At 43.7% G+C, this 14,907-nt stretch overlaps 1 protein-coding gene across 1 annotated transcript in view; it reads left to right on the forward strand.

Moving 5' to 3' along the window:
• Positions 1-14,907, forward strand: part of LOC123506073 (nephrin-like) — a 222,053-nt gene that overhangs the window by 153,661 nt on the left and 53,485 nt on the right. Inside the window, 3 exon segments of the mRNA XM_045257930.1 lie at positions 8,494-8,804; positions 9,951-10,104; positions 10,738-10,866. Coding sequence (XP_045113865.1) covers positions 8,494-8,804; positions 9,951-10,104; positions 10,738-10,866 — 594 coding nt within the window.

The following is a 14,907-nucleotide window of genomic DNA, read 5'->3' on the forward strand; positions in this document are numbered from 1 at the left end:
ATTTGCCGAAATAAACTTCCTCCCTTCTCCCGCAGTCCCCCTCACCAACACACACATAAAAACAAAAAACAAGGGGTATCTCTCGTCAGCGCGTCAAGAGTCAGACCCCGGTCAGCCGGCTCAGGATCTGCTAAAAATTAAAACTGCAGTATAGAAATGTGCATGTGTCCGCTGGGAAAAATTAGTACTCGTGATTCGCTTTGCTTTCCCGGGCCAGTAATGGATGGTCCGCTGCCACGTTGCAGTGCTCTCATTTCCCAGCCGCTGGCCTGCTTTTGTTCCGCGGCTAATATCTAAAAGGGAGAGAATCATACTCCATTATGATTATTTGCAAAAAGTGCCTCTTCTTCGTGAAAGAACTGCTTGAAAGAGATGAATTGTAATAGGAACACGAAATAGACGAACGCGTAACCTGGAGACAACCTAGACTGTGATTAAGGTTTGCTGCAGTCTTCTTTATAAATAATGACATGGTGTTGGTTTTTGTCTAGTGTACATAAGTTATTGTACACTTCTTTGAAATAGTGATATTGTTATGAATTCAGACATATTGTATATTGAGCAGCTGGTAAGAAAAGGCCTCTCGCCATGGCTACCCTAACACCAGTCGTTTTCCCTTGTCCTCCAAATTGGTCGTCGCCGTCGCACTCCCACGCGCTTGACGCCAGAGCCTGTGGGGTGGTTGCATGGAATGGAAAGAATTCTCATCTGTATGGAAACGACTCGAAGCAAAACCCTAATTTATATGTATATTCTTTTTGTTTCTAGCATTCGTTTCACCTGACGAGATTTCGCAACAATGTTTTATTTTTATCCTTCACATTACGGCACCTGATTGCACTAATTAAGGTATGAATATTTACAGTATTGAAAATTATATAGCTTCCTGGATAATGTTTACAAAGTTAAAGCTATAAAACAAAATTCATTTCTCTACGAAACATTTATAGACGGTAGTCCCGGGACTGACAAGTGGCTGTTGCAGGAAAGGAGACCCGTGGGAGGCTTTCCGCCGCACAAAGAAAACTTAGTTTCATTGGTCACTATAGTGCTCAACTGTAAACACTTTGGCAATTTTCAGTTTTATGGGTTTATTATTTTCTTCAAATCATCGTGCCGGTGTGCCCGATATATTGTGAAGGTAAAATCATAAATGTGTAAGTGGTTTACTTTACTCCGCAATCTCATTCCTCGTTGATCTCCTCTTATAGTGTCGTAGCCGCTGAGTCATCACAAGGTGCCGTGCGGTGCCGAGCGCTTAGCATGCATAGACCCTTTGCAATTTACGTTCACACATAATGGTTTTCCCTGCTAACACCCAACCCAACTCAGATGAATGTGTGTGTGTGTGTGTGTGTGTGTGTGTGTGTGTGTGTGTGTGTGTGGGCGGGTGTGTGGGTGTGCGTGAGCAGACACCCTAATATCTCCTGGTAGGAAGGCAATAAAATCTGATATCGATGAGGAATAACTTAGCCCCTAATTTAAGACTCTTCAGGAGAATAGAACAATGAAGGAAGTGAGTGAAATAGAGAGGATACCTGACTGAATTTGCTGCAGCCCTGGTCCTTACTCTAATGAAGAGCATGGTAGCGTCTTTTTGTCTCATGGTGATGGTTCTGCAATATTAGGGGCAGTGGTGGTGATGATGGTGATGATGGTGGTGTTGATGGTTCATGGAAAACAGTATGGCAGTGGATTTGGATAATTTTTTGTTGTGTGGCGGGGAGGTAATTTGGGCCTAGAAATGACGATGGTGCGTTTATTCTCTCTCTCTCTCTCTCTCTCTCTCTCTCTCTCTCTCTCTCTCTCTCTCTCTCTCTCTCTGACTCACACAGCTAGCACAGTGCCTGGTCACCCTTTGTCCTCTCCGGGGAACACCCTTTGTCTCCACCCATCATAAAGCCTCTGCCACGCTCCCTCTCCGCCGGGATTCCTTTTTCTCTAAAAAGAGGTAAAAGAGCTACCTGTTTCCCTTTGCTGCCTCCTCCCTGACGTGCGTGCTTCCCTGTTTTCACACACTTCTTATTCCTTCCCTCTGTCTCTTCCCTTCGCCAGTCTCAGTCTTCTCACACTACTCTTCCTCTTCTTCCTTGTCCTCATTCACCTCCTCCTCCTCCTCCTCTTAGTCCTCACCCCACGTCTTCCTCCCCTCAGGCATACTCAAGGGGGCTCGTGTGTATAATTATAATGCTGGGGGTTGTGGCCGAAGGTGGGTAAGAGTGTAAAAAGACCTCCCCCGGTGCTTGTTATATTCTTTCTTGTTTGTCTCCCTTTTATGCAGAGCTCTTCTTGTTTGTTGTAAGTTGTCTTGTTTTTTTTTTTTTTTGTTTTTTTTACAGTTTTTCCTTTTTTTTCTAAGTATTTGAGGTATTTTTCATCATTATTTTTTTTGTGTTATTTATTCTCTCTCTCTCTCTCTCTCTCTCTCTCTCTCTCTCTCTCTCTCTCTCTCTCTACTGTTTCGTTCAGATTATTTTTGTTCCATGATTTATTTTTCGTGTTGCTCTGCATGTTGTTATTTTTGTCACATCGCTTATTATTTACAGTTTTCCCTTCATGGTGTTATTTCTGCTGTCCTATTTTGTTCGTATTTTATGTACGTGTATGCCAACCAGGCCATACTCTAATATCATACATTGTTTTCTGTATACTCTCTCTCTCTCTCTCTCTCTCTCTCTCTCTCTCTCTCTCTCTCTCTCTCTCTCTCTCTCTCTCTCTCTCTCTCTCTCTCGTTCAGTACAAAACCTTATTTTCTCCCTGTTTAATATTTCACTCCGCTGAATGAATTACCGTGAAGTCTGTCCAGAACTGACACAAGAAAACTAGAACCCTTGGTATTGTTGTGAGAAAGTTGTCTTGTATTTTACTTTACGGCTGTTCATTGCCTCCATTCCCTTGAATATTTCCAGTTTTGTTCCTGTAGAAAAGAACATTTGAGTCACTGTTGTTGGTTTATAATTAGAAAACGTAATAATAAGATTTCAGGAAGGCTCTTGTGCAAACCTAACGTAACATAAACATCCCCTTTACTGCCACTGTTATGAGCATCATCGTTACCGTTTGCACCATCATCCTCATAACCTTAAGCTTCGCGCCGTCCCCTCTTGTAACCTCCATCACCCCCGACATCACCTCCACCATCATCTTCATCACCCCCTCCTATCATCATCGTCAGCACCCGCCCCGCCATCGATGCCACCGTGTTATCTATTCAAATCTCTATCACCTAAAGAGGAAAAATGGGTGTCCTCCTCCCCCTCTTAATCTTTGTCATCGCTTCCATTATCCATTATTTTCCTTTGCTCCCACATGTTTCCATGAAGATGTTACCATTTTTTCTAGCTTGTTTATTCCTGTTTTTTACCTCCTGAATTCACAATCACCCCATCTTTTTTTTTTTTTTCTTACTTTGATGATAAAACATTTCCAGCGTTACCAAGAAGCATTAAAAAAATTAATTGCTTTTGTATTCGTGTATATTTTGCTATGCTTCATTATCCAGTTTGTTTTTATTTTCGGTGTGGGGTTTCTCATTGTTCGTGCTTGAATATTCTTAATTAGTGTTCAGTATCCTCCGCTCCTCAAGTCCTTTTATATTTATATTTTTGTCATATATATGCGCTCATCTCTTCTTTTCATCTTCTTTCTTTGGTTATCTATAGCGGCGTTCCTCCTGTCCTGTGCCTCCCTCCCGTACTATTTATTTCACTGGTAAGGACGCCTCCCATTCCACCTCAGGGTGCCTCTCTCCAGGCGGAAGAAATGGAGAAGAGGTTAAATAAAGGAAAATGAGAGAAGGCGGTGCTGGATATAGGAGAGAGAGAGAGAGAGAGAGAGAGAGAGAGAGAGAGAGAGAGAGAGAAGGTGGCTGTCTTTTTAAGGACTACTCACTCTTCACTAAGGTTCGCCCTGCGTTTGAGATTATTCAGGATTGTCATATCCGCCGACGACCTCCTCCTTTTACTAAAACGGCGGCCAGAAAACAGCCATTGTGCACTTGGCTTGAAGGAGGAGGATGAGTAGGAGTAAAGGAGAACGACTGGTGGAGGAAAACGTTGAAGGCAGCGCCAGGGGAAATATATGCCTTGAAAATAGGTTCTGTCATTCTTGTCAGACGTAGTTATAATGTATCGACTTTTCTTTATTTTTCTTATCTTATTTTTCACTTTCCTTTGTGTGTGTTTTTTTGCAAAGCTTCCCGTTTTTTTCATTGTTCTTTCATATCTGTATGCCAATCTTTCCTCTCTTTCCCCTTCTTTCTTTTTTTGTGTTTACTTCTTTCCTATATTATATCTTTCCCTATAGTCTCCCTCCCTCTATATTTTTTTTTTGTGTTATCGTGTTTCGTGTTCATCTCTTTCTTTAGCTTTCCTTTTTCTACCTCCGTTCCTCCCTGTCCTGTTCTGTTCTCACCTACGGCAACAAATATTTCTTCATCAACACTTTTCCTGCCACAGCCTGCTGCCCTACTCTTTTGTAATTATCTCCTACATCATCCTTAACACCTCTCTCTCTCTCTCTCTCTCTCTCTCTCTCTCTCTCTCTCTCTCTCTCTCTCTCTCTCTCTCTCTCTCTCTCTCTCTCTCTCTCTCTCTCTCTCTCTCTCTCTCTCTCTCTCTCTCTCTCTCTCTCTCTTTTCTTTTTACTGAGCCCTCTTCGTATCCTACTTTCAATCTTTTCTTTCCTTCAGACTCTCTCCCGCCCACTTCGATATAAACCCCTCTGGAACTCTGGTGTTGAAAGCACAAGTTTACCAGAGGGTCAGGCTTGCATCCCCAGCGATTGAATAGATGCCAAGGGATTTGTCTTAGTCCTGGGACGTGACAGTGGCTTGGTCTCGATTCAGAGGACACGAGCAACTGGGGTTCGCACGCGCGGGGGCAGGTGAGGGGGCTCTGGGCGTAAGACGGTTGGAGGTGAAGAGAGGCGAGGTAAGGATGAGACGGAATCGACATAGGAAAAAGAAACAATAGCTCACGAAAGCAAAAAAAAAAAAAAAATAAAAAATAAAATTCATCTCGGATCAGACTCAGCATGATAAGAATAAAAAACAGACCGGTTTTTTTATTTATTTTTTTTAGGCGAACAGAGGTGAGGTAAAATAACAAAATCGACATAGAAAATGAGCAATGATCACCGCAACAAATAATTTTGGACTCGGTCTTCATACTTGATCACATATCATCATAGATTCATCATAGCAACATAGAAATTAGACGGGAATCAAATAAAATTTTCCTGGTAAACATAATCGTGTAGGAAAATGTGCCTCCCCGGGCCGCTACTCACAGGCATAGTTTCCTTGACATTATTATTTCCCTGGGGCTCCCGTGGGCCTGGTTCCTCGTACTCAATTAGCAGAGGGGGCAGGAAGAAAAACAAACCATATTAGGGTCAAAACGGTGTCGCCTCCAGCATGGAATTATGTGGTACAGGCATGTATATATTTTACCGACTCACACGTGAGGAGGGAAACCTTCAACGCAAGGGGAATTGTGAGGAAAAAGAGCGTAGGAAAAGAGTTTTGGGGACGGGAGAGAGAGAGAGAGAGAGAGAGAGAGAGAGAGAGAGAGAGAGAGAGAGAGAGAGAGAGAGAGATGAAACAGACGTCTCTTGCAACTATAGCGTGGTCATATCATAATTTACCTCTCCACGATTTTATCCGATTCCACTATTTCCACATTTTCTCACTCCTCCTCCTCCTCCTCCTCCTCCTCCTCCTCCTCCTCCTCCTCCTCCTCCTCCTCCTCCTCCTCCACTGATCCTATATACACATGTAACGCCTTGATTTCCATAGAAACTCAGTAAAGTTCTAGATCAATAAAATTGCGAGATTTCCTGGAGAGTCTGAGGGAAAGGAAGACGGAGTACAGAGAGAGAGAGGGAGGGAGCGAGAGGGAAAGATGTGTGCAAGGAGGAGTGGAAGAGGGGGGGACGTCGTAGAGAAAATTCAGCATCTCTCCAATTTCCTGCTGCTCGGGGCGCTGACACGCTAAGATAGATGATGGAAGCCATATGCCTGAGAATTTCAATAAGAATTTCGGAGTTTCTTGAATCCCATGCACACGTAGTAGCCTCCGTTTAGGGTTGCTAAGGAAAAAGAAGTCCCGTGTGCCCCAACAGTATTCATGAACTGCGCGGTTCTAGGAGGTACTCTTTGGAGGCTGGGTCCCGCACCGCGATCCCTGCGGCCTTCAGATTGTGGACGTGGAGAAGCAAGATGGAAAGGATCGGTTGATATCAAACATTTTTCCCTCTAGTTTAATGTAGGACACGGATGTTAGATTGATGAGCCGTCCTGATGATGTGATATACAAGCCTGGAGGAGGAAGAGGTTAAAGAAGAAAAGAGGGGAGAGGAAGAGCAGGAGGAGTAAGACGTAGGGTGAAGGGGAGAAGTAAGAAAAGGAAAAAGGAGTAAGATGAAGCGTGAAAGGAAGGAGGACGCGGCTCAAGGGATGAGGGCTTAGATGGTTATATCCCAGTGTGAGTGATGCGGCAGTGTGGGGCCTCTGCCGCCCGTCGGGGCACCGAAAAACAAATTTTATTATGGGAAGTGTCTCGGAAAGTTCTAGAAAGATTCTTGTGGATGATGTATTTTTTGAGGTGACAAGAGACAAAGATAAAGACAATATTTGTAGGCTGGTTAGCTGGCAGTATAGAAATACAGGGTCTTAGTATGGGCTGGTAGTGCTGCTGCAGAAGACTCACTGAGCCTTGTAGGATGTTTCAATTACTCTGTCGAGGAAAATCATTAAACGATTGATATTTTGAATCTTTTTAACATATGACGTCACCAGCAAGCTTGGCAATATCTCCCCGCGGATTCTTAAGTGTTTGACTTGTAACAAGATTTTATTTGATTTTTATGTAGTTTTTTTTTATCACGTCACCAGAAGGAAGAATAGTAATAGATTTCCTTTGTTTAATATTGAGAAAGCTTTCCATTACCGGCTGAAATTTAAAGTAGACCTGCTTCTATTAAACTCTCTTAAAATTTAGATTTATTCTCTTATGATAATGCAAAGCCTCCTGACGTGTCCGTTTTTGGCTACCTCTTCCTCCCTGCCAAGGAAAAAGAACATTCTCTAGACAAGCAGGAGACGTGAAAGTTTTAGTTTGTTCCCTTAACGATATTGTGTTTTCGGTGTGCCATTTTTCCCCAAAGGTCCGTCTTTTACATGAAACACAACGCTGAAGACTATAATACTCTTGGTATAAGCATGATTTGATATGTAGCTCAGGAAAGAGTATGTATTAAGTAATCTTTCCTTATCCCTTGTCATTCATGCTTGTATCAGATCGTATTTTCCACCCCATCCTATTGGCAGTAACTCTGGCCCTTCCTTACCTACTGGCTGTTTAAGGGACCCTGGGTGCAAAAGACCTCCAACCTTCCCTCCATTTCTTGCCTCATGGAACGGTAAGCACGGGGAAGCCACGAGCCCTTGCACTTAACCCGAGATCTCCTGTCGGAATCAATTTCACCGGATTCACACATCTTTTGTCGTTTAATGGTCCTTAAAGCAACTGATAACATCCTCACAGACCGTCAGAGGGTCACTTGTGGTCAAGGCGAAGAAAAAAAAAAATATTTGGATTCCCCACATTCGTTCTTAACCGCAATATATGTGACCCGAACCTGTTGGAGACGTTATTAGCTGAGGGCCTTGAAATGTGGCAGGGATGGCCGGAGAGGTAAAGGAAGGGCAGGGAAGAGCGGTAAGGGTTAGAGATGGAAGAGGAGAAAGGGAGGGAAGAGGAGGAAGGTGGTATAAGATTCGTATACAAGTGTAGGAGAAAACTTTGAAAGAACATTGAAGTAAGACAAGGACGTGGATGGAAAGAGAAAGAAAGAAGATAAGGACATTGGAAGGAGGATTGTGTGGAAAGAAAAACTAAGAGAATGGAGGAATTTCTTGTACAAATCCAAATGCGTAACTGTGTAAGAATGATAAGTAATAGTAAAAGCAATAGTAGTAGGAGTACTATTAATAGAAGTATTAGTAATAGTAGTAGTAGTAATAGTAGTAGTAGTAGTAGTAGGAGTAGTAGTGGTTGTAGTAGTAATCATAACAATAACAGCAGTAATAACTTCAAGAACCACGATAACAATAATATTCTATGTAATGATGATAATGATAATAATAATGATAATAATAATGATAATAACAATAATAATAATAATAATAATAATAATAATAATAATGATAATAATGATAACAATAATAATAGTAATAATAATAATAATAGCAAAAAGTAATAATAATAAGCTAAAGAAAATGAGGTTCTGTGCAAAGGGAGCGTAGCAATGCTGATGCACGAGAAAACTTTATCAGCTAAAGATACATACCACTCAAACACGCGGCACGAAGGATAAGCGGCCCCTAAAGTTTTGAATATATCCACATTTTTCACAAGAACTCCTCTCTCTTACTTCTTAGCTCTGCAATTTCCTTAAACAGTGTTTTCAAACTGACCCTTTCTTCCGCAGGACCTCCTCAAGCACCCTACCTTCGCGGCTATAGCGAAGGTACAGGGATCAGCGTGGGCAGCGAGCAGGTCATCACTTGTGTCTCTATAGGAGGCAATCCAGTCGCACATCTACAGTGGTACCGCAACGGGCAGAAGATCGTCTCAAGCTTGCACAATGTGGATGGAGTTAGTTCGGCAGAAGTTCTTATAATCGCTGAGCCGGAGGACAACGGTGCTCAGTACAGGTGTGAAGCACACAACGCGGCTGCGGCGTCCCCTGTGAGCGTGTCCACCACCCTGGTCGTCTATTTCCCTCCGGAGAATGTCAAGGTTAGTGTCGCTTTATAGGTTCACTCTTTTGTAAAGGGGGAGGTTCTAAAATTAACTTAATACTCAAAGTCCTCACTTTATATTTAATTTTGGTCTTTGGGAAAAAAAAAAAAATCTGTGAGGTGTTTTAGACTATTTAGCGAGCTACACTAGGAGCCATCCCTTCGCATCATGTCACACTTCTCCTTGTGCTTCGCAACCCCAACACTCCAGCCTCACGCTGCTTTCATGTAGCGGATATTTGTTACCGATATATCGTTAAAAAGTCGAAATTTCTAGTCCCTCGTGTATCCCTCTTTTTTCGCGACTTTCGCCAGAGTCTGTTCTCCTTATTGGTCGAGTCAGCAAAATCCTCGCTCTGTATTGGTCGTGAGGTCGTGACTCCTGCTCCTTATTGACAAGCCTGCCTCTGCTAGTTTCTCGTTTACCTCACCTCCTTTCAAAAATTTTCTGCAATCCTTGCATCACTTCAGGTGTCGGTCTCGACAGGTGGCGCCTCGAGGATGACCTGACTACTGCTACAGTTCGTAGTGTGTGTGTGTGTGTGTGTGTGTGTGTAATTCACTGTTTGATCTGCTGCAGTCTCTGACGAGACAGCCAGACGTTACCCTACGGAACGAGCTGAGAGCTCATTATTTCCGATCTTCGGATAGGCCTGAGACCAGGCACACACCACACACCGGGACAACAAAGTCACAACTCCTCGATTTACATCCCGTACCTACTCACTGCTAGGTGAACAGGGGCTACACGTGAAAGGAGACACACCCAAATATCTCCACCCGGCCGGGGAATCGAACCCCGGTCCTCTGGCTTGTGAAGCCAGCGCTCTAACCACTGAGCTACCGGGCCGTGTGTGTGTGTGTGTGTGTGTGTGTGCGAGACGATTTATTTATTTATTATCTTTATTTATTTATTTGTTTTTTATACAAAATATCGGATTTCAGTTGATCTTCAGCATAGTTTATAGCGCTTTAGAATAGGTTGACAGATACAATTAACTTACCGTCCATCATTGGAATCACACTTAGCGTCAACATCTAACATTACATTCACTGTGTAGCATAATACAAGTCAGGTGTTTAACAAAGGATGCTCTTACTTGCTCCTTAACTCAACTGATGTATCCTTTTTACTCCCCCACAGATTAGCCTGAGTCCGCAGAGTCTACGTGCAGGCGAACAGGCCACCCTCACGTGCGAGGCAGGCCCCTCCAATCCTGCCGCCACCATCACTTGGCTGAGGGAAGGCTACGAAATGTCCGGCAGCCCCCAGCCCGCCTCCCATACCCGCAACGGAGGTACGGCCCCAGTACACACACACACACACACACACACACACACACACACACACACACACACACACACACACACACACACACACACACACACACACACACACACACACACACACACACACACACACACACACACACACACACACACACACACACACACACACACACACACACGTCAACCAGTCTCTTGAACCTAATATACAAAAAAAAAATCCTTTGAGAATTAATTAACTGAACTGATGTGTTGTAATTTCATGAAACTTCTATTAAACTTTGGAGCGATGGCCGGCTGCCTGACCTTACTGACCAATGACAGCTTTTTTTTTCTTAGTTGACAGTTCAAGAACTCAAAAAGTCAGAAGGTTTTATGTGGCAGCTGGAGTGAACTGCAAACTTGTTAGCGGCTTTCAGCATGTCCTCATTTTTTTTTTTTTTTTTTGTCAGATGTATGAATTTATATACTGGCATTCCCTTTTCTCCGTAATTTTCTTTGGATTATTTTTTCTCCTAAATCTTATTACTAATTTTCTGCAGGTTTCATTCCCAATTAAAGGGTTTGGGAACAATTTCCTTTATAACATTTGAAGGCTTTCACTCTTAGTTTTGAACTGACGTCTCTTGCGTCCGCTGTTTCAGGCACGATCGTTGTCAACAAGCTGACACTCAGCCTGACAGCCGCTGACGACGGGCTTACCTACACCTGCCAGGCCTTCAACTCCGCCCTGCAGAAGGCTGTCCGACAGTCCGTGACACTGAGAGTTAACTGTAAGTACACCTGTTCCTTCATATACATAGATTTAGTGTATCTCCTTCCGTCAGCATAACAGTCATTTATAGGATTGAATAAGATGGTTCATCCTGATACTGAAAGGAACATGAAAGATCAGAGCCGTAGCAGGTCAACGTGAATTGTATGTAAAGTTGCTTATACAAGTCTGAGTATTGTGTGGCTATGTGGTGTGATGCAAAAGGAGTCGTATTTCTCTTGCGGTGTGAAGATGCTGAAACCTCTCTTCTGTTTTAAGATTTTGCAACATATTATTGAAATTTCTCGAGACTGGTAGGTTGTAAACCATATAGATTACTGCAATCATGTATCCCACACCACCATGTCGAGAACGTGTGTTTGTGCTCGCATTCACCCTGTAGTTGTGATGGGAAAATTAAGATCTGACATTTTTTGTCATTTCACTATGACATTAATTGACTGGACATTACATCTTGCATGTCAATAACCTGAAGTTGATTTCTGATATGTGTCAAATTATTTAAGAAAAGGATAATAGCCCTTTCATAACGCATGCACACGCTGCACCTCCACATCAGTGTCTTCCAACATTAAAGTGTATTACCCGTTGTTCTTACATCTTGATCATTGTTATTTCACTCTCTTCTGGCGAGAACATGAGGCATTCTTCATATTTTTATCATATTTCATATTTTTAGCCCGCGAAACTATTCACCTGTCGTCTTCAGGTGAAGGCGAGGAAGAATGTTCTAGTCTTCAGAGTAATTTACCCTTCTAGCCCTTCCTTCCCTCTCTCCCCCTCTCCATCACTCTTCCTCCTGCCACCACTCCTTTACCACCTGGTCTCCTCTTTCATCGTATGCCTCTCCCCCTTCCAGGATCCCGCTTCCTCCTTAGGGTCAAGGAAAATGGGAAACCGTCACCCAGAAAGTTTCTTGTTCCACCGCAATGAGTGTCCAGGACTGCGGGAAGGGGTGGAGGGACAGGCCTGGTAGAGAAATAGAGGGAAAAGGAAAGGGAGGGAGGAAAGACATGGGAAAGGAGTAAGAGAATGTGAGTAAGAGACAGTTCCTAGTGGTTCTCTTTGCCATATTTTAAAAGACACGCGACACATCTACCCCAAAGACTCCCGAGCATAAGAGTGAATTTTGCGTGGACTGTTCACTCACTCCACATGTCTCTCACCTCATCCACTTCCCGGGATAAAAAGTACCCAAAATGACCGCTTCCCTCTCCCTCCACTGAGACTATTCTGCTGGACCCTCACTATGCTCCACTCTTCGCCGGGGACGGGAGGTGGAGGACATTCATGGTGGAAGAGGAGGAGGAGCACAAGGTCGTAGAGAGAGATAGAGTAGAGAAAAGAGCACCTTCGATGTACCAACTCCAATTTTACAAGACATTATAAGTTTTTTGTAAATACCTAAGGCTTTACTTATACTATGAAGCGCTCCCTCCTACCGTCTACTTTCTTGGAGCAAAATTACTGAGTATTGGTCGGTATTTATATTTGTGTGCCAGTGTGCTGCGGGGAAGGTTTAAAGTTATGTTTAGATTCTGAACAGAGACTTCCCTTCAGGATGCGACAACTTGAAGCCCATAGCATGAATTATTACTGCCTATAGGAACGTTTATGAAAGAAGGTCGGCGCCTCAGAGGTGACTAGGAGGGTCCGCCAGACGCCGTTTTGATGAATGGCCTCCAGGCTCGGTATTCTGGTCCAGTGTTTGCCGGCCGCTTGGGTCCGGATCTTGGAGAAGTCGTATTTGTCATTGCTGGATCTTCCCAACTATTGTATCCTGACCTGAACTGATAAATGAAGGAAAACGAAGGTTATGGTTCGTACCGTTCGTGCCCCTAAACACGAGGACGCATTGCCACCTTAGTGGGGTGAAGGAAGGGCTGCTTCTCACAGCAAATTTAATGCAGATTGACTCGCGTTTGATGCTTTTTGGTCATGAAGGTGAACGCTGTAAAATGGGACTGATTTCTCAAGTCAGGTGCATCGCCGGCCACCTGGGTACATCTATGACAAAACTACTGCATCGTCTCTTCCGAATCAGCGTCAACTGTCTTCTTTCCCTCCCTCGCCGCTGCCCATCACCCTACACGCAAGCTTTTTACAATATTTTGCGAATTATGGCCTTAATGGAAAGTCTTGTGTTTGATCTCAAGTTGGCATCACTTCCTGCGTGTGTAGCGCAGCCCGCGGCAAAGCCTACGGCGCAGCCTTTCTCTGAGGCCGCAGCGATTGTTCCTCTCAGCAGATGTGAATTCTTCATCGTATTTACGTCATAGAACTGAAGCTTCAGATTAAGCTCTTTGTGTCCATTGTGTCTCCTATTTTGTGTCTCTCAAGATTTCATTCGAAATAAAAGTTATAAAACAATGGTGAAAACATTCCGAAAGAAAGTGGAAAATGAACGAAAATTGTAGACCAGAGTCAAGGTGAAGGAAGCCGTGAAGTGCCCTCCTACTGCCAACAGTGTTGCCGACTTACATTGCACATTTTTTTCACAAAATGTATGTGTACTATATGCACCGTTGCTTTAACCACCATTGATCTCTACTGCCTCGCTGTGATATCCATAGTTCTTGCATACACTTTTTTTGTGTTTTTATTGATGGTGGAGGAGTTTTCATAAATCCAGAGATCGAGACCAAACGATAAATGTAAAGTGAAAGAAGAAAAAAAAAACGCAAGGCGCGAACAGATAATGACCTAGGCCCTAGTGGAACGTGATCTTGAAATCTGGCGAAACAAGTCAAAAGAGTATCGAGAGATTAAACTTGCAACATCTTGCTACCCCGCGTCTCAGCAAACTACACCTGTTCGTCGCTTAGTCAAACCTGGGGTGTAGATGGGGTGGGAGGGTGTTGACTTTTTTATACAAACACTTTGTTGCTTTGTAGTACAGATACTTCAAATTAAAGTGGCAGTGAGTGATTATGATCATTACTGCTGAGTATATTGCCAACCTAGTAGTAGATTTCCATTCTGAAAACGAGCTTCTATCACGAACCTGTAAAATCTAGATTGTCCCAAATATCAAGACACGCTGAACTAGTCAATATCCCCCGTGCGAGGAAAGTGGCGTGTTAGGAGTGCATTAGCGCTGTAGAATGTAGCCACTTCCCTCCTGGTCGGCTGCCATGCTCCCCACAATCATTTGAATCTGAGACGAGTGTGGTGGAGCTCAAGGTCAAGAGTGAGGTGGGCGGAGGCCAGGGCGTGGTGCTCTCTGTGTCGTCCTCAAGCTACCTGACTGCTTTTGCTACTCCTCTTGCCTTCTATGGTGCACATATTTTGCTATTGTTACTCTGTTGGTTTGGCTGATGATTGCATGGTGGTGATGGTGGTAGAAGTTGCGATACGGAGTGATTGTGGAGAGAGTGGGCGGTGGTTGTGGTGGCGGAAGCGAAACCTGTCACAGTGCTCTTTCATCTGTCATCCCATTCACGCTGACTGATGGGGCTCCCTGACGTTTTGTGCAAAAATTTGGTGACTGCCGTGAATAGTTATACTCTCCATTCTGTGCCTGCTGATATTTAGGTTTTATTTCACATGTTACGGACGCATATTTGCAGATCAAGACTCAATATGACTGGATTTCACTTGCATACTATACCCACTAATAGTAAAAACAGTAAAAAAAAAAAAATTGTTACATAAATCATAAAAGGCCGACTCACTTTCATGTTTCTGAATCAACTCCTGTGAACCGCATATCACCGGCGGGAAAACTTGCGGTGAAAGCCGTTTTTATGAGCGAAAAATATCATCATGTTTAATCGGCGCACGTGTCTCGCCTCGGGTGATCGCGAGCGGAGCGACGCGAAAGTGGAACGTGAAGGGAAGTTATTTTCATGAAAGTGTTTGCGGGTTGTCGGCGCGGCGGGACTCTTAGCTACTGGCATCGAACCGGGGAGGGAAAGGAAGAGAGGTATGAGGGTAAGTGGTCAGTTGGGACACTTGCTGTGGTTACGGGTGGGTGGCGAGGTTATTGGGGGGCGGAAGAGTGTTGCAGATGGTCAGTAGAGTTTGAGGGTTGGAGGGA

Source organism: Portunus trituberculatus, chromosome 19 (genome assembly GCF_017591435.1).
Source record: "Portunus trituberculatus isolate SZX2019 chromosome 19, ASM1759143v1, whole genome shotgun sequence".
In the NCBI taxonomy this organism is placed as follows: domain Eukaryota; kingdom Metazoa; phylum Arthropoda; class Malacostraca; order Decapoda; family Portunidae; genus Portunus; species Portunus trituberculatus.